General features: G+C 38.2%; 1 protein-coding gene across 2 annotated transcripts in view; it reads left to right on the forward strand.

Annotated features, from left to right (window-relative positions):
• The window catches only part of TNKS (tankyrase), a 128,929-nt gene that overhangs the window by 27,206 nt on the left and 80,694 nt on the right, over positions 1-21,029 (forward strand). For both annotated transcript variants that reach the window (XM_054633911.2, XM_054633912.2), the window contains exon 3: positions 2,078-2,173. In XM_054633911.2, coding sequence (XP_054489886.1) covers positions 2,078-2,173 — 96 coding nt within the window. The remainder of the gene's footprint in view (positions 1-2,077; positions 2,174-21,029) is intronic.

Consider the following 21,029-nt stretch of genomic DNA (forward strand, 5'->3'; position numbering starts at 1 on the left):
TTTTTTCCCTAACTCTTTGTCTGAGGCTTTTTGCCATGTGAATCCTTTGTTGCCTTCTGGTCTGGTCAGAACTGTGTTTCAGTATTTTGTACTGCCTGTTTTCTCTTAATAGACAATTAGTTGCTGGTAATGTCTTTCAGGCTACTACTCCTTCACTGGTGCCTCTTGGGACAAATGGCTTCTCTCTTCCCAGGTACATGGAGTCACTAACAGCGTCCAGGGGAAGAGAGATGGGACATAGATAATCTGTCTCTCCATACTCAGTTCCTATACTGCCTGTTTTGTTTAAAAAAAATCTGCAAAAGGTCTTGTGTGCCTGTTCCTACTGGAACATGCCTGAGTGGCTTGAGAGGCTGGCTCAGTCTCAAACCTGTCCGTGAGTAAGATCTCTCAGTGGGTGGTAGCACGTATGGCACAGATGGTGTCTTCAGAAACGTAGGTGCTAGATCCTAACAAGATTCAGTGAGCACGTGCTAGCTGGTTGTTCTTCTCCCCCCACCCCCGTTTTGGTGTTTTTGTCTTGACACAGGGGAAGAAAACCCCACCACCAAACAAAAAAAGCTGAGGTTTTTTCATAGGCTTCCTACTTCAATCTTCTTTCAAAAATATCAGGCAATTGTGCCTTCTCATCAAAGTGTAAGATAAGTCAATTTACTTCACTGAAGCACCAGACTTCTGCAAAAATTCAGCTTGGGGACAAGCATGTAGCATTGCACCCTGTAAGTTAAAATATATGAAGTTTGGCAATGTTTAAAGATTTTGAAGTCAGAAATGTATAAGAAAAGAGGTTTGAATAAAAACAATGGTACCAGTTAAATTTTTAATTTAGAAAAAAGGTTTTCTGAAAAGTGTTTCCTGGTTAAAGTTTTTTTAAAATATATATATGTGTGTGTGTCTATATCTATATGCAGGATCAGTAATTAGTTTTGTTATGAATTAGATTATGTTTTTTCTGGAGAATTCTGTGTGTGAAGTATTTTTATACCCTTAGTTACAAAAACTGCTTGCAACTATTTCTTTATCTTGACTTCTTCAGTCCAGCTGTATCACAACAAATGTTGTTAACCATAAATGTCAGCTGTTTTTTATTACTCATCTCTGTGACCTGAGTTTCTGTATACTGTCCTGTTATTCACCTGTACAAAATAAGTGTGTTGCTCTGAATTTGTAATGTGTTGTGCTTATTTTGCATGACATCTGGGGCCTTTCTGTCAGGTTTCTAATGTTGCCGTGGGCTTTGTTTTCCAGTTCTGTACAAAATGTCTTGGTCGTGATCTGTATTGCATTACGTTGTTTCTGACAACATAATGGGTTCACAGGTGAAATACTGGGATTTTTTAATGAACTTTTCTAGTTGATAGTTTACTGTATCAATGCCTTCCTAGGCTTATGGTTGTATATTGTATTCTAAGTGGTTTTATGTACTTGAACTTTCATGTATTTATAGGCTTAGCAGGGGAAAAAAAATACCAGTGAGTAACACAGCCTCTGAGCATCCAGTCTGCAGGGTAGCAGGTTACAAATCTTACCCTATTTGTTCCACTTCTTGAAGGTGAGCTGATATGCCATGGTTAACATTTCCTATGCAAGTGATGAGCCCCTGAAAGGCTGTGAGTATTGCTGACTTATAGAGGCGGGGTAACTTGGAATATTCAGCTGGAAAAGGAACAGGAGTGGTAACAAGCAGCAGCAGTGGTAGTAAAGGCAGAAGCAGGTTCCACAGCAGAGTTCCCAGTGTGAGTCAGTGAATGCACAGCATACCAGCTAGCTGTCAGGAGGAACCCAAACCCGACTATTGCAAGAGAGTCGGGGTTCATGTTTATCATGCAAAGTCATGTGGTCTTACCATATCTTAACTTGCCAACTTAGCCTTAGCCCAGAGAAGATCCTTTGCTGCAGTGCTTAACAAAAAAAAAAAGAAAAAGAAAAAAAAAAGGGAGAGAGAGGGAGAAAAAAACAGAAGGAAAAATAAATTGTGCAATGTTTGTTTATGCCTTCATCATGCCGAGGAGACACTTGACAGTAAATAACCTGTGTATACCTGAGGTAAGATACTGTTTCTGCTTTCCCTGCACAGTGCTGCTGCAGCACGGAGCTGATCCAAACATTCGGAACACCGATGGCAAATCTGCACTGGATCTGGCAGACCCTTCAGCTAAAGCTGTACTCACGGGTAAGATGCATCCATCTCTCAGCACTGTAACCTGAGTTTATTTTGTATGTGTAAGTTCAGCATCAGAAGAGCGTTCTGCCTTTCCAGATTTTCTGTTGTGTAAGAGCATTTAAAAAACTGTCTTTTACCAGATTTTATGTTGATGTAATTGTTGTTAATCTGCTGTGCTGCTCTAGGTTTGCTTATTCTACTTATGCTAATGCTGTAATTTTCTGTTACCATATCATCTGTTATTTACTCTATTTCTCTGGATTTTTTCTTTTTAATTGATACCCAATAGACAGATTGAACAGGATGCCCTAGCCCCTGAAAAAAAAAAAAGGAAAAAAATCAGGTCAGTTGTTTTAAGACCTTCACTGTTAGGCAAGCAAGGACATTTGTGTAACTATAAAAGTACCTGTGATCTGAAAGACAACCTGCTACTGATTGCAGAGATCAATACTTACGTTAGATTTTGCTGCAGATTCCGTGCTGTGCTTTCCTTCCTCTTCCTTGTTAGTCACTTTGGGTTGAACCCTTTTTCATCTACCAGTTTTTTCCTTCTTTAGGGGCTGTTAGCTGCAAAACAATGTCTCATGAAAATATCCTACAGATATAACTTTGTTTTTACAGAGCTTTGATTTTTTAATAAATTAACTGTTGCGGCATACCAGTGAGCATGAAAAGCATAATATAGTTGCCTGTCAAATTGGTATCAAGAAATACATGGTCCTCTGTGCTGATTTTGTCATCTAGGAAATAATGCATAAAACAAAGTAACACTGGATTTTAAAATATATACAATTAGATTTATAGAAAGGAATTCAGCAGCTGAGGTTCATTTGAAGGAATAGCTGTTTTTCTTTTGCCTTTATTTCCTCTATTCTCTCTCTCTTTTTATTGACAGCTTAATATATGGGTTATGTGCTATGAAACACCCATATTCTTTCTTCAGATTATGTTCAGAGCACACCAGCTCCCTTCACTTTGTCAAGAACGTTTCCTCATCGTCTTTCTTCAGTGCGCTGAGTGCTATACATAATTATCTACAGCGCTGCAGTGATTTGAGAGTGCCTTTGGAACAGTGTACTTTAAATACATATGATTTACTTTAATTACTCTGTGTCAAATTTAAACACGTTCCTACAGTGTTAACACTAATGTTAGCTGTGCTAAGCAGGTTAATCTGACTTTTGGCTGTTAATGGGTACAGTTGTGCAGATGCTGAAGATAGAGAGGGCAACAGAGAGTCAGTGTACCTCAGAAGTGTTAAAGGATATAAGCCATTTACTTGTGGGGAAGTTGACATACCTACAATGTGGAGGTTACAACCCCCAAGCTGCTCTTCAGGCTATGCATCTTCAGAGGATAGTAGAAGATTAGGAAATTCTGTGACCTCATGTCTGCTCCACTGATTTCTCTGGGCACTGGATCACCTTGTGCTTTAGGCAGAGGAGAGGGCAATGTGTCCTAGCAGACGAGTGGAGATGAATTCGAAGCAGCCCTCTGAGAACATCCTGTGAAATGAAGCCAACCCCTGTCTCTGGGCTCCCCCCCAGTGCCTCACACACAACATCAATGACTGAAGCGGTCTGCAGCCAGTGAATGTTACCAGGTTGTGCGTGGAGGCACACGTGATGCTATAAACATGTTTAGTTGTTTGTTTAGTTGTTCTTAAGAAAGCATCATTTTTGTATGTGTTTGTTCTTCCCAGCAAGAAAATCAGCTTTTGTTTTATCAGCTTTGTCCTCAAGGTGGCTCTTGGCTACACAGGGCTCTGTGCTGTGTACCTGAGTTCCAGGCTGTGCAGACAGGGCTGTAGCTGCCATGTGATGCACAATAACTGAAAAAACTAACACTGGAGATGTCATTCAAATAGAGGCTAGCTATTAAGAGCTCTATTTTTCTGGGTGTTGCCCTGTTTTATACTATCTCTGTTAGGTTGCTATTTCTCATGAGTTTTCCATATGTTGTTACCTTCAGGTCTTGCTTCATCCCTCTGGAAGAAGGAGGCTTAAGGGATTTCTTAGGATCTATCTGACTGGGGATAATCTTTAGCTACAGCAATGCTTTGCAATTAGGTGCATCAGAACTTAAAGGTATTACTGGATTAAGGATGAGGAGGATATATTAACTTGATTTTCAGTATTTAGTATTGAATGGTGGGGTTGTAGGAATGCTCATATTTAGAGTTTTTGAAAATGGAGCACAGTCCATAATTTGTTACTGTATTTGCATCTTTTAGTGGCATGTGTATGTCAAGGCTGCTCTCATTGTTATTTTTGATTCCTTTTTCTATCTGTGTTTATCGTAGAATGTCCTGGGTTGGAAGGGACCTTAAAGACCATCTAGTTCCAACCCCCCTCCTGTGGACAGGAGGCACCTTTAATTAAGTCAGGTTGCCCAGAGCTCCATCCAACCTGGCCTTAAACACTTCCAGGGATGGGGCATCCACAACTTCTCTGGGCAGCCCGTTCCAGTTTCACAGTAAAGAATTTCTTCTTAACATCCAACTTAAACCTACCATCTTTCAGTTTGAATCTATTTCCCCTTGTCCTATGCTTACACTCTCTTGTAAGAAGTCTCTCACCATCTTTCTTGTAGGCTCCCTTCAGGTACTAGAGGTGCACAATTAAGTCACCCCAAAACCTTCTCTTCTCCAGGGTGAACTGTTGCAGTTCTCTCAGCCTTTCCTCATGGGAATCATGATAGATCATATGACCATAATAGACTTTTCCACATTGCTGCTGTATTGGTTGTTGAAGAACATGGGCTCTTAAAGCTTTTTTAACCAAGTGTTTGCATAGGTTCATGCATCTGTTTTAATTGCTTGGTGAATGAAGTGTGATTACAGTGTCCCTTTGACCTCCAACACAGCAAAAGTAAACAGAAAACTGGTTGGTAATTTATTAAACCTTTTCATTTTGGCAAAGAATTCTGTATGTGTTTTAAAAGGGAAATTCCTGCTGCATAAAAAGCATTTCTGCTGTTCTGGCAGCAAATGCTCAATCCACAATGACTTGTTCTTTTCTGTCTTCCAGACTAGAATAATGTATACTCTCCTTTTCACCTAGATAGCAGAAAGGACATGTAATGCAGTAGTTTCTGGCACGACTTCCAGCCATTTTCCTGCAACACCCTCTTAAAATACGTGTTTCATAAGGATACATAATGCAGATGAAAGTCTAATATTTTGATGGAAATGGACTTTGGAAACTTCTTTGTAGAATAAAGGGAATGATATAGAAATTAAAGACCCAGTACCATCTTCTTCTTCAAAAGAAGTTACATAATTGAGGAATCTGCTTTTTCTACCTAGAAAGTAGCCTCTTTTCCTCCTTTTGCAAAATAGGCAGCATTTGTGTGAACCAAGAACTTCATGTTTGAGAGGGTGAATATTTTGTTTCTTCTTAGTTAGCATCCCATACTGTTCCTGAATCATGTTGTCAGGGAAAGGATTGTAATCCTCTTTTTCTCTAGGCTGAAGTGGTACTACAGGCTCTAAAAACATATAATATCTAAGAACTGTTAAATACACCAGATTAATATCCTAGTTTATTTTTTTTTAGTTTAATTGTCTTTGTGGTTTCTGAGATGGGAACTCATCTTTGTTGGCATACATAGCAGTGTGACACTCCCATCCAAAACAGGGCCTTTGGGAGCTTTTGCACTGCTCTCATATTAGTCTTCATTTTTTTCTTACCCTGATTATTGCCTCTTTAAAGATTAGCATCCTTTTATATCTTCCCTGTACAGTATATGACAAGCCAACACTATTGTTAATTATGTGAATGATATTTTTGTTTGGTTTTTTTTTTCTACACAGTGATGCTTTCTTGCCACTTATCCCTCATATTATCTGCTATTCAGAAATGCTTTCTTTATGTGAATAGTTGTTCTTTGTACTTGAGCAGTTTCCAAAGGAGCTGAGCAGGAGCTGAAGGCATTTTTGTTGGATAATATATTTTTATCTGCTTCCTGCCAGTGTTTTGTGGGGTTGGTTTTTGTTGGTTTCAAGGATTACTCCCTTGAGAAAGATCAAAATGGAAAAAGTCTGAAAACTGCTGCATCTCTAGATTAAAGGAAGATTTCTTAGGTATGAAATAATGTCTTATTTGTTAATAGAATGAATTTTCAAAGTTAAACAAGACTCTGATCTGCCTGCTTACTATGGAAATAATGTCTTTTACAAGCAAAGTGCTTTAGGTCCTATTGAACATTTCTCACTTGAGTTTTTTGGAGGTGAAGGACAGCTTGATGAGTGAAAGTATAGCTGGGCTAAGGTTACTAGAGGTGTTAATGAGGATTCATGTTTTCATCTATTTGTTATGTCAACTTTTTAATTTAAGCAGGAAGCATAGTTCATGTGTTGAAATATATGTGCACAATTCTTTTTGAAGTGAACTGCTATTTACACATAATTTGCCTGCAAGGAAGAGAAAAATCTGATATTTCATTACAATAAGTTTACTGAAGTTCAGAGAATGGAAAATGGATTTTAAGTACAACTTACCCATTTTAAAAATAGCAGTAAGAGAAGAAATTTTAGATTGTTAATTTTGTTTTTCCTGTGGCACCTTTATAGCTTGACTGTCTGAAATCCTGAACCATTTCCTTTTGGGTTGGTGTTACTTCCTTCTAGGTGCTCTTAGGATATTGAAGGCCTTCTGGAGAGACAGTAGCACTTCATTTTGGGAGATGCTAACCTCCTCCAGCTTATCTTTAATTGATCTAATTCTTACATAGTGTGTATTAAATCAGATCATTTGGACAAGGTTTAGCTTCTGTCTTTACAAAACTGTGTAATAAACATCAGTACAAAAGAAAAAGTGATTTCATGGTAAGGAGGGCAGGTGATGCTAGAATGGTTTGGGCTACCCACTTGTCCAGCCATTCTCCTCTCTGACAGTAACACTGGATCTGCTGCCCTACAGAAAAGAGCAAGAAATCCCTCAGTTGAGGAGTATTATGGACCTGCAGAAAACATTCACCTTATTTCATATAAGCTGTTGATACACATCTTGAAGCAAGAAGTCTGAAGAGCTTCTTCCAGAACTTGTGTGAGCTTTGAATGTATGCTTTTGTGATTGTTACTTGTTTAGCATTCAGGCAGGTTTACTCTTCCTTTTCACCATGACCTAAGAGGAGGAAATAAACCATATGCTCTAGTTCACTGCTGTGAATGCCATATGATGATTTTACATTTGGAGTCCATGGTGGTTTGTTACATTTACTTCCTGGAGCATTATGAGCAATATCAGTTTTCCTTTGGGAATGCTGGGGCCATTGCTCTTCCAGTCTTTGGAAAGATATGGAAAAAAGGTACTTGTGGCACAGACCTGGAACATAAAGTCTACCATTTTGGTGGCCTCATCTAGAAACTCTAGTTCTGTAGATTTTAAATCTTGTTTTATGTTTTTTAGAGAATATTATAATGATAACTATCTTGATGTATTTGTAAATGTATAGTTTTAAAAATCTCATTTAGTGTATGGTCTAGTTCCCCCTTTCCTCTTTGAAGAAAGTGCACAGGTTGCTTAGCAAGCCAGGAGTTAAATGCCATCTTCTCTCAGTTCTGGCATGGTAACATTTCAATTCTAAAACTGAAAAAAAACTGTTTCCTTTTTTTCTCATTGAGAGGAATGTGGAAGAAACAGTCCTCTCTTTGTTCTAGACGTTGTGTCATACTTGCTGTGCACTTCTGCTGTATTTCTTCTTCGAGGAGAGCAGTTCTTGATCTTTAGAATGTGGACATAGGAAGTTTCACCTCAGGGAAAAGGAAGTTGGGCTGTGGTGGTACTGCTGGAATCGCTGATTCTCCTCCAACTTTCCAGCACTGCATTATTATTTCAAGATAGTGTATCTTGATTTGAGCACTGTGCTCTGGTACAGCATCCCATTGACTTCTGCAGGGATGATTTAATAGCTTTTGTGGCATTTTGTTATTCCAGGTTTTATTCAGGCTAAGTTTGTTTTTTATTACCTCTCTGATTGCAGAAGAGCTAAATGGTTTATGGGAGCCTCTAAAGCAATTCTGAGTTCTGAAATTTGTGGTTTATATTCAAGTATAATTCTAGGTGATTTATATTATGCATGCAGTGTTTATTGCTTTGTCAGTTCTCCATTTTGTTGCTCATTCCCTAGGTTTCTTTTAGGTCCTTCTAGCTTCTACTGTTTTTTCTCTGGTAATTAAATAATTTAAATATTTCCTTCAGTGTGGTAGGTTATTTAACACAAGTCGCAGTGTATTTTATCCTAAAGGAAACAAGTTATTCCGGCTTTTAAGTGTCTGAAGTGGTTTTGGTTCTGACTCCATCAATGTGTAATTTCTTTAATCTCTTATTGAGGGACTTGTGCAAGGATTTGTGTGAGCTGATGTGCATGTACTGCTGCCTAAAGTCCGTTTCCATGCCTTAATGTGCTTAGATTTCTTCCTATTGTAACTTCAGCTCTGGGTGCTTGTTTCATAGGGCTTAATTTTAGGATAATGAGAGCTTCTCTCTTTCCTCCTGCTCCATATTTTAGAGTTAAGTGCTATTATCCTTATCTTTTGTTTAAGCTTAGATGTGTATCTTGAAGTGGCTTCTCTGGAATGTGGGTGTCAACCTAGATCAGGCAACTTTTCATTCTTTGTAACCTCAGTTTAGGCAGGGAGTTAAAAGTCTGCAGTCTGTTGTGTAGGTAGTCATGTAACAAGAGGCACAGTGGGTTAGGATTGGTGCTTTTATGAAAAGCATGGCTTTGATTTACACAATCCCTCTGGCAAGGATTTTCACTCTTTTTTTCTTTTTTTACTGTTATAACAGTTCAGTAGTATTTACTCTTCAATGGAATCAAACTCTAAAGTTTGTCTTTTCAGAGTTTTCACAGAACACCTAAATCAGGTGTTTTGGTTTTCTGTTTCTCAGTTCTGCTGTTATATAGAGTTGTGGATGCTTTGAAAGCTTTCAGAAACCTAATGTACAGAAATTTATTTAGCCTATACTTCACACGAAATTTTACAACATCAAGCTGAAAAAAAGCATTTCTTCCCAGGGTTTGTTGTTATTCATATGGACAGAAATAATGAGTGAGATCTCCGTAGCTTGTACGTAAAGAATACAAAATATATTTTTCATGCTGCACTAGGAAAAATAATAGTAGAAATGTGTAAGAAGCCTTTCTGTTTCCATAGTGCATCAGAGCACTCTTCTTTTTGTTGCCCTGCCTTGAGCACTGACCTATCTTATACTTTATTGATTTTTTTTTTTCTTCTCTAAGTGTTGATTAGGTAATTTAGTTTGTTGCTAATTTTAAGCTTTGTTTGTTTGGGTTTTTTTCCATATTCTATGTTGTACATTTGATTTTCATAGCAATTTCTGCCAGTCTTAAGACCAAATAGAGTTTTGATCTCTACTACATTTTTCCATTGTCCATGGCCTTTTCACACTGTATACTGCGTGTGATAAGCCAGGTGTAGTGGTAAGAATTAAGTGGATGCAGAATGTTATGTCATATAGCTTCTCATTTATTTAGTTCTGTTTGTAAGTAGGATAGTTAGGCTGCAATTTTAACTATTTAAATGTAGTTTTTGTTTATACTTGATTCTAATATGAAATTTAGGCTGTAAGTAAGCATAGAACTCTTAGGAAGGAATTTTTAGCTAGCAGGACAATTCTTGCATACAAAAGCTCCCATTGCTTTTATATCTCGTACTGTAGCTTCTAGAACAGTCTTTGATACTTGTTTTCTTTAAGTATTGAAAGTGATGAGCCAGTCATAGCTGAAATCTGTGGGGTCTGTGAATTCATGCACAAAACATTTAAGTTGATGTTCTCCAGGTTTTAACAGATGAATATGAAAGAATGCTAATGTTGCATAAGGAAAATATATGGACTAAGAAATGGGAGAGGAAGACAATCTTAATTTGCTGTTTTATGCATGTGTTAGGACACAGCCTGCTTATAAGATTGCGTACTGTTCCCCACTGCCTCATTCAGCAGGATGGATGACTGTGCTCTGGGGAGGAATCAAGACTGCACAGTGTGGCTGTGCTGGGCACTCTTTCTGTACAGAGCTGCTGCACCAAATTTGTTGTGCTGAGAGTGGGCATGTTCTTGCCGCCTGAGGGGCTGCTCCTGCTCTCATGAGCAATGGGCACAGGATGCAATTCAAGTTCTCTGCAGCATAGGACACTGTGTCGGGTCAGAAACTGTGGGTCCCCTTTAACTTCACTACACACGTGCTTGATGTAATTTAAGTTCAAGTGTAGGACTTTGCCAAGGAGTTAATACTCTTGAAATTTAAAGGCACTTGAAAATTCTCTCACAGATCAGACAATTTGTACTGAAGACAGGAACAGTGCTCTGTGAGTTTGTTTGAAGCTCTTTGCAACTTCCATGCCCCAGGTTTTGTATTCTCTTCTGCTGGGCTTGAAGCACACCATGTGTATTTGTCTTGGGTATCCCATTTCACCTTAGGATGCTCTGTCATAAACTGATTGCTGATTTGTACTGGACTCTGCTGCTAAGTTGCTCCTTCCAGCAGTTTCTATGTGGTTTCCCATTTATAAATAAAGCAGGTATCCTGCAGATAAGATTTACTTTGTTGTGCTGTCCTTATTTATGATAGTGAATACAAAGAGTCAGTCAGGGGTCTTGTGAAAGTGGTAAGGTCATAGTGGAATGCACATACAGACAGGTTGAGTTTAGCATGCATGGAAAGTCAAACAGATATTGGAGGGGAATGTGTTTTAATATAGATTCCTGTACCTTCACCTTTTTTAGACCTTCCCCTGCACTCTCCTTTATTCCTGTCCCTTATTTGTGTAGGTATCTACTTGCTTTTCCCTGGATCTGTGTAATCCTAGCTGTAGTCTTCAACAGTTTAGACATATGGGCTTGGATTTATCAGGTTGGCCATGCTAGGCATTTCTGCTAAGTTTGAAATGTAGCAGAAATCCTGGGTCAATCAAGTCTCTCTTCTAAAATATCTAGATATTAAAGTGTCTTCTCAAAGAGAGTAGAAGAGTTTGATTGTATTCAAATGCATAAAACGTTATGTATGAGCTTTGTGGACAGCACAAACACTCCTTGTTTTACAGATGTGGTGAATTTATAATTTAGAAAAAAAACTAAGTTGAGATAAGCAAGAATTTCAGCCTGAAGGATTCAAAATTGGCAGCATTATGATTGGGAACTAGCATTTAAATCACAGTTGTTAAATAACCTTTAGTTTCCTAGCACCTATCACAAATGCTACCAGCTCTGTTTACCATTGATTTATTGTAAAGAGTAATTTCTTGAGTGAAGCTTGTTTTGCTTTCTTGTGGTGCTGTGCTTAGACCACCTACCTTGAAGTCTTTCCAAATTAATTGGCATAGAGAACTTTTATAATTGTAGAAATATGTAATGGAAATGGAATTGACCTGACTTATTTGATGAGATGATCTGATTCAGCAGGCTCAGATGCAGTTTATATTTCATATGGCCATGGGTTAGATATTTCTTTGATATACAAAACTTTCCAGAGATGGGGGTAGGAAAAGCTTATTTTTAGTGTCATGTTACTTATACTATCACATAGGCCAAGCACCACAGGTCTGATGTGCATCTTTTGCGCCACAACACAAGCCTGGTGTCCAAACACTTGAAGCCATCCATGCAACTTGTTCTGTTGGAGGGGCAGTACACGGAGGAGAGAAGGGAAGGGGGGAGGAAGGTAATCCAAAGCAAATGGCTGTGACCTCTTCCTTATTGGACAGGTTGCAGAGAATAGTTGGAACCTATAAGAGGCTCTATTTTCTTTCTAGAAATACTCCAGAAACCCCTCTACAGCTGACTATGGCGTCATATGGAGTGTTAATGTGGAGTCTTGATATATGTATCTCCACATAAAGAGTGTTCCACTTATAAGAATAAAATAGAACTGCATTGCTTCTGTTGTATTTTACATATGCTTTTAACTCTGGAGAGAGTTTATGTTGATTTATACTGGGGCTGTAGTGTGTGGGAGTGTTGTAATTCTCATGTGCACACACATATGTGTGTGTGTTTATATTATCAACAAAAATGAGGCACTTCTGGGGTTAGGCAATGGCAGTATTGTTTTTATGTAGTTGAAGTCAAAAGTGTTTTTCATTGGTGCATGAAGAAGCCTCTAGAAATATGCTTCTCTCTGAACAGGTATTTTAGTGGTACAAGTTAATTCATAAACTAAGAAGTTTCTTAGTTTATGGATTAAATGTAAATGTAAATTATGGAGCCATTTCACTGACTGATTCATTCAAGCTGTCACAGATAATATAGGTATTGACTACTAAGTCTGAAATCACAGGGTTTGGAGTCTGGGGGACTTCAGCTTGTTTTATCCTTCCCTTTTGCAGTGGTGAAAGAAAAAGCAGACTTGATGACTGAGTATTTTTTTAAATTAAATAATTTAATTAATTATTAAAATTATTTCATTGTTGTTAAAAATCATCCCCAGCTTACCTGCACTTTAGAATAGAGTGCAGCTTAAAAATGCTAAAACCTAAACAAACCAAACTATATTTATATCCTCCTAGGAGGCTGCAATAAGAAAGGAAAAAAACCTACTTCTATACTGTTTGTCTAATTTCCTAATTTATCATTGAAAGGCAAACAGATGCTGTGGTGGATAGTGCTGATGCATGAACTTGAACTTTGTAGAATACAATGTATTTTATTTTATACAGGTAGCACTAAAAAGAAATCTTCAAAAAATCATTTAAGTAGCTGGGTGTTTCAGTTTAATTTGTGTGATGCCAATATGTGGCTCTGTAACTGAAGAACATGGAAAATTTAGTCTAAAATGAAGAAAATTGGATTGAACTATTTTTGAAAACTTTGACTACTTTTGTTTGCTGAAAATGTCAGGCTCAACAGAAGATTTATTAGCTTCATTTCATGCTTTCTAACTATTTGTTGTGATCATTAAATAACAATCAAGGCTCTTTCTGTGTGCTGAGAGATCACTTGTTATACTTCAATTTTCACTGGGAAGAATAAGTATTAGGATTTAAATAGAAATCACTAATTTCTTCTTTCATATCCTTAGGTCTCAATCCTTCCAGATGCTGAGCCACTCTAGCTGTGGTCCAAGAAAGATTGAGGGTTAAGCTGGGGTTTATTCAGAACATGCTGAAGCAGGGCTCACAATGCTCACCATATCAGGAAGGGAGATGGAGACCATTCCAATGAAGCTCTCAGTGGGTGCTGTTCTCCTCTGGGGTAAAATGGATAACAATGAACGCTGTGGCTGTAGTCCACATCTCGTGAGGAGACAAAGCCTTTTTCCAGATTTTATAAAATGCAGCAAGTTATTTTTAAAAGTGGGGTTTTTTTTTGTTTTGGTTTGCTTGTTTGTTTGTTTTTTCTGCATGCAATTATTTAGAAGTATGATATGTGGGTATAAAGGAATAATGCAAGTCAAAGCAGTGTTTCCCATCAGAGTAATGAGCATGCAGACCCATTATTTTTCATTTTCTATTTTTATTGTCTTCATGAACAAAGAAACACGGTGGGTTTTTCTTTAAAAATTGGAGTTAAATTTCTGAGCTGTGGAGAGTGCGGTTGAGTTTTTAACTAACTTGGAGCATTATCCATGATTGTTGTTCATGAAAGTGTTGTGTTAAGGTATGAAAAGGCATAACTTGCCCTTCAAACCATATGTATTGATGTGAGTCAGCTTCTTTTGTGTGTGTGTCCAACATAGCTGCAAGATGTTTGGCTTGGTGCTCCCTCTGGAAATGGGGCCTCGCATATCAAATCCTGGATGAACATAAGATCTCTTTCCTCTTAAGCTTTGTCCCACAGCCTCCTGCAGTCACTGCAGTGCAGTCTTCCACTTTGGGCATGTGGTTCTTCGTGGTAGCATTGGCAAGAACCTCTGATAATTCAAAGGCATAGCATGAGCCTTGAAAAATCTTCCTATGCTTATTTCTCCTCACTCCAAGCAGCACAAGGGGGACAAGGAGTAATAGCCTTTTTTCTCACTGTATCTTTGGTCTCTTTTTAGAAGAGATTAGTAATGAACATTGCTGCTTTTTCTTTTCAAAGTTCTTGAGTTCTTTTTTTATTATTTTCTTATCTTATGGTTGTTGTTATGTCTAGGTGGTGGATGAGATTTCTTCTCATATTTACTGCTCATCCTTGTCAAGTGGATGAGGCTAATTGCTGCACTTTTTTTGTTGGTGTTGTTTGGTTGGTTTTGTTTTTTTTTTCCTGTTTGGTTCTTTTTCTGTTTTCTGGGTTGTTTTTTTTTTGTGTTGGGTTTGTTTGTTTGTTTGTTTGGGTTTTTGTTTGTTTTTGTTTTTTACTGCTTTCCCAAGTGTAGGGAAGGATTTTATTAGGTAGGGGGGCTGTTGTCAGTCTCTTGTATGATGAAGATTGTTACTGAGATATAGGAGTTTTCTCTAAAATTAGACTGAATTTGTCATTTGAACATGGCTGCTTATTAGACTTGTGTGAAGGTTCAAAGTTTATAATATAGCAAAAATTAACTTACTATCAAGCTTCATGCTGAACCTCTATGTAATATTTTTTGAGGTGGTTTTAAAAAACTTGACCTCACTGGGAAGTAAGATGTCATCTGTGTCTTTGAAAATGCAACAGCTATTGTCTTCCTTTATCTTTACATCTTCCATACATGGAAGACAAACTCAGGCAAAAAAAGACTGTTTTTCATGTCTCACAAGCCCATTTGTTTTCAGTGTGCTTTAGAGACATTTCAAAATTACATATTTTTGTGATTTGCACCCAATTTAGTTGCATTTAATCATATGCTTCTTAACTTCCCTCTGTAGTGCAATGCAACTGTTCTTATGCTTTAAAGAACTGTGTGATTAAGTGCTTACTTGCTTGGTAGCCTTGAACACTTTCTAATTTTAACATAATAGTTAATCTATTGTCAGTCTTGCACGAAGACACAAAATTTTGAATTGGTACCATATTATTAATGGAAGTCTTTCATGCATCTGGCAAGCTATATTGTAAGTTAAGTAAAACCCTTTTGTTTTGGTAATGCATTGATAAATCACATTCTGTCATGTTGCAGCACGTACAGAACTAGAATTGTAAAACAGTAGACCATAAAGTATGTGTGCAATGCTATTGATTATCTCTAAATAGTTAGTATGTATCTGAAACCTGTTTTCCACAATGCTTTTTCCTGTCCCACAAAGACAGCTATACTTCTGTTCAGAATAGAATAGTAATTTTCAATGCTGATTTAGAGGCAGGGTCCTGAGACTTGTTACAGGTGTTATAGATCCCATTTACAGGCATGGGAGGTATTTTTACTTTTCCTTGCAACAGTTTACAGGCCCAAAACCTGGACAAAAGAGGTTTTATCCTGTGTTTCAATTCTTGTAGTTTAATAATTTCCTTTTTATAACAAAAGTGGGCTGTGTCTGATATTTCATTAGTCTGAAATGTTTTAAGATTAGGCTTCCCACTTTATGGATAATAAGCTTATTTCTCTGCTGCTTTGTCTCAGACTCCACAGATCCTGCTGCTTTGAGTGATAAGTGTTTCCATAATGTTAAGCACTCATTAGACCATAGGTGGCTCATGTATTTTTCATTGTTGCATGTATTAGTCCTTTAAACAGCTTGGGAAATGAATTTTGGCAACAGAAATTGTGGGATTAGGTCAGCTAAATTTGATCTTTGGGAGCTGATCACAAGAAGCGGGTGGCAGAGTTAGAGCCTAGATTAGAAGGGAGAAAGGCAAGCTATCTCAGTGAACAAGAACTATTTTATAAAATAAAATATGAAATCAGCCCCCTCAGACTTATCCAGTAGATAAAAAGGAGTATAAAATACTTTCCCCTTTCTCTTTGAGAACACAGAAGAGAACCTGTGAGTTAAATCTTTCCTCTTCAGATTTCCCATGCTTCTGTGCATGTATAATTGTTGGCTGAAGAGCACTACACTGTCAATGAGCAAGCTGGTTTTAGCTGTCTCCTTTTAGCACTTCTTGGGGAAATTGTTTTCATATCCCCAAGCTTATTCCTTTGGAAATTGCAATTTATATAACTGTGTCTGTGAGAGTTGGGACAACTTGGGTGTTGGGAGGGGTACCCTAGGCAGAATATGGGGCCACTTGTGTTAAGTCTGGACAAAGTGTTTAGAAGTAGAAATGAAATAGCATGGGTATTTAATTGACACATAAATGCAATTGGCCATCTCTGCAAACCAGCTGCATATTCCCTTACTAAGGCCTCAGATCAATTATCTTCTATGCAGTTATTCCAAGGAAGTTTCTACAAAGCTCTGCTTGTCAGTAGCTTCCTTGTCAGTAAAAAGTTGCAGCCATAGTAATTAAACTTGCAAGCACTGATCATCCTAACAAAGTCCAGACCTTGGAAGGAAGAACCTGACAGCAAAGTTCATGTCACTGTCTCTCTCCCCCTGCACCTTCCTCAGTTTCCTAAAGTACCTTCATGGTTTTCACAGCTTTCACTTGGTTAGAAATTGTAAGAGGGCCCTGAGGGTATTCCCTTCATCCCTTCTTTTTATTCTCTTTACTTTTCCATTTGATACACCTTGTTTCTGGAGAATGTCGATGGACTGCAGTGTGGATGGATATCTGCTCTGGCACTGTGGGGGGAGTCTTCTGGCACCTGCAACACCTCCTCCCTCTTCTTTTTCTCTGACCTGTGTGTCTGCAGGACAGCTTCTTTCACATGTTCTCACTTCTCTTTCACAGCTGCTGTGCAGTGTTTTTAACCCTTTCCTAAATACATCAGCACGGAGGCACCGCCAGTGCCACTGATGGGCTCAGCTTTGGCCGGCTGGGTCTGTCAGAGCCAGCTCTGAGTGGCTGTGTCCAGCACAGGACAAGGACATCTCTTCTCAAAGGGGCCACCCCAGCAGCACCTCCTGCTGCTCAAACCTGGACACCTGCACACACTGCACGCTGGAAGCTACACAGACAAAGTCTCCTACTGCCCACATTGAGACTCCAGCTTGTCAGCTCCCCAAATGAGCCTCTGTTGTAATGATTGACATCTGCTGTGGACCATGTATACATTGCTATCAGGCTAATTTGAAATACAGCCATCTGGAGTTTAACCTCAGTTATTTAATACTGCCCATTCCAGAAAGGCCCTTGGGTCTGTGCTGTGAATGTATCAGTCTTTCTGTCCAGAATGCAATTCTTCTGCAATGTATTTGTCATTAAAAAGAAACCCAAACCCAACATACTGATGCGAAGAAAGGTTCTCATCTCTTCTTTTTTACAGTAAAGCAGCCTAAATTTGCAAATGGCTATCTTCATATTAAAACTTAGAATAATTGGAGATAGTGCAAAAAATGGGTAGACCTCCACTGACCCCAAACTGTGTGATTTACTTTTTGACATTTTCCATGTAGTCTTTTGGTAACATTTTTACAGCATGAATTTTAGATTTTCTATTTTACATTCTTAACTGTCTTGGAAAATACTTTGCCTCTACAGAAGTAAGACATGAAATATTATTAAATTTCTGTGATTTGAGCTTTCAAAAGAATGAATACGGAATGCTCGTAATGATGCTATTTACTCAAGCTTTATCTCTTCTTGGAAGAAACATATATTACTCTAAAAAATTTAAATAGATCATTTCTGCAATAATTCATGAGATTTTCTTGAGAGTTTTAGCTGTAATTAAAGACCCAGTCTATATCATTATAAGTAGCATGATCTTTCAGCTCCTCAAAAATGACATTAATGTAGAATGTAATAGTAATTTGTCAGTGTGCATGAAGAGGAGCTGTAATTTTACATTTAGCATTCAGCACGTACACATTTTGACTACTGTGAATTTTAGTCATTTCTATTGCATTATGCTTTACAGTCTGGTAGTAATTTAAGAATATATCTAGATTTCATTTGGCATTGCTGCAGTGATGGTTGTTGGTACTTATGTAAGCAAAAACATCTATAATGTTAAAAGCAGAATTTTATGCTAATGAGGATAGCACTTTCTGTTCTAAAGAAAGCATTTCATCCTCCATATAGAGCAAATATAAATAAAGCTGAGGATATTAAGTACAGCATTTAGTGGGTAAGGAAAATGTCATGCTATGTGACTACTTACTAGAAGTTTTATTTCCTGGTGTTCATCCTGTCCCAGTAAGTCTCTTACCATTTTCCAAGGGTTTCACAGCTAGTACTTCAGTTAATAGGTTTTGGATTTTGGTATCACAGCCAGAATAATCATTTAGGAGTTCACAAATGTGCTTCTAAAATGTCCCTCACCTCCCTTTGTCCAAGAGCTGTCACTAGGAAGCACATAGTCCCCTGTCTGTTGTGATGTTTCCACATCTGTTCTGTTTTTCAGGATTAGTATGTAGAGAGCCATTCATCATGGATGCATACTGTGATTTTTCCTTTGTGCCAGAGTATCTTGTGTTTTTTTCTACAGTGACATACTTTACCAGGAGGATACTGCTTTGCCCTGTGTTAATGGTGTTCTATAAATCATGTATTAGGTCTGGTAAATTTGCTTCAAAGATCTTAAAAAGTGTTAAGTCTGGAAGATTTCTACAGGGGAGGTTCTTTTGCGTCTCTTTGGTGTAGGTAATTTTGTCTTGCTGCAGGCCATCTGCACAAACCAGTAAATTTGAATATTCACTACAAGACAGTTGTAGTCAGTTTTTAAATCAGACTTAGGTGATCTAACTCTTACCCAGGGTGGTCTTCTGAGAACATCATGGGCATGTCAAAGACATGATTTGGCATGACACTGCTGCATTGTATTCGTGCCAGCATGCTGCATGACCTACTGAGGTGCATTTTTGTAAGGCTGCTGAAAAATGTCTTCTCAGTTTGGGCCTGCCTGTCTTGTTGCTGTAATGTTCTTCTTGTTTCTGATTGTTTATTCCATAAGTGCTTGTCCTAGTTTCCTATATTTGAAAGGAAAAAGCGAGGAAGTGTTGTCAGGCTGTGCAGTTTAAATTGAAATTTGCTATAGGTCTGTTCAGAAAAGTCAGCTTAAATTGAAGCGCTGAAATTATTTAGTTCAACAATGGTGCTTGATCTCATTTCTTCCTTCTTAGTTGTCGCTTGCCCTTGGGTTTAACAGAGATATTAAATTGCCTGGGAGCCAGAAATACCTGAGATTCACTTATTGCTGTTTCATTTAAGCCTACTGTTAAAGTTAATGGGTTTATGTCGTTTTTGTACTGTATAGTTTGAATATCTGAGATGTAGTTTCTGGTCTGGTGTCACAGAATTGCAGAAGCTCTGGGGCTGGGAGGGACCCCTGAAGATAATCTAGTCCAACCCACCTGCTCAAAGCAGGGTTGACTGAAGCAGATTGCTCAGGACCATGTCTGGTCGGGTTTCGAAAAGCTCCAAGGATGGAGACTCTGGAAGTCCTCTTGCCAGCCTGATCTAGTGCTTGATCATTCTTGCAGTTGAAAAAAGGTAAAAAAGGTTTAATGGCAACACAATAACAACTAGTTGTTTTCTCAGTGTCTGAAATCAAATATTTCTGTTGAATTGTTTTAATATATCCATGGTTGGTGCAGAAACTTCAAATTTGGCAGGTGGATTCAGAGGTGCTGGATTCAGAGGTGTGCCTCTAGCTGCCCCAATGGAAATCCACTTCAGTTTGAGTGACTGTAAGTTTCTGAAAATTTTCATTTGCAAAACCTCCAGAGAACTTATTTTCAGGTTATAGCTGAAAGGTGTATGCTTTATTGCTGCTGGAATTATTTGTTCCTGTTGACTTCCTGAAGGTACCAGCTATGCTCCAGAATATGCTAGCAGGTATCTAAATCGTGGGAAATTGAGGAAACAATGCAAATACACACCAGCAAGCTTGACCATGAGTTGTTAACGACCTGTTCACATCATGAGGTCATTCAGTGTAAATAGGGTGTATAGAGTTATGTAGTTGTTCGTGAACTACTTTGACTGCTTAGCAAGGTGACAAAGCATTTAACAAGGATGATTTTTAAAAAATTGCTGTTGTCAAAGGCATATTCATTTCAAATTAAGGAAGCAATTAACATGAAGCAATTAGTATGCTGTAGTATGTGCTGTGTCAATTCAAACTGGGTTTTAGTTTCATTTACTTTGCATTTCTTTCCTGATAACAGCTAGGATCTTCACTCTTGAAAAAACAAAATAAGCTGTGTAAATTATATTTCTACGATTTCCTGATTCCTCCAAATAAAACCACCAAATGTTGCAAATGGTCAATCACAGCATTTAGTCACAGTTGGTCAGTCACAGCATTTAGTAACACTTCTGCAAGACTGCTGCTTCTTGTTACACCTCTGCTCTGGAAAACATGTGTAATCTGCTGGTGGGAAACTACATGATTAAAGGTTTGTCTGCAGCTTTGCTTGAATTGAACCAAACTCAAACTTAGTGAAGTGCATATAGGAATGGGGGGAGGTAGGAAAATTGCAGAAATGTCTTAAGGCTGAGAGTCAGATGTGAGCATACTCAGAAATGTCAGAATTGAAGTTGCACAGGTAACCTGGGTCCAGGTCTTGGGTTTTTTTTCTGTCCTAGCCAGTAATTGGGGCTCCTTATCTGCTGATAGCTCCAGATATTAGTTAAGGTAGAAGGACTTGTGTCTAGAGTATAAATCAATTGGTGAATTGTAAGTTGTAGGATTTTCACTTTGATTTAAGACATAGCTGAAGTAAGAGCTACAGTGGGAAGCATCACCTCTGTTTTTAAGTAGCTAGACTTCATAAATATGGTCTTGACAAAGGCTATTACAATGTCAATGCTGCTGGTTTTGTCCCAGGCGTTTTGTTTACAAATGCTGGTTTCAGCATTTGGAAGCATCGGATTCTTCCCAGTCCTTGCTCCAGGAAGCTTATTGGACTGCATTAGGATGGGCAGGGAAGGGCATCTGAATATTGCTGGGCTTC

This window comes from Agelaius phoeniceus, chromosome 4 (genome assembly GCF_051311805.1).
Source record: "Agelaius phoeniceus isolate bAgePho1 chromosome 4, bAgePho1.hap1, whole genome shotgun sequence".
NCBI classification, from domain to species: Eukaryota; Metazoa; Chordata; class Aves; order Passeriformes; family Icteridae; genus Agelaius; species Agelaius phoeniceus.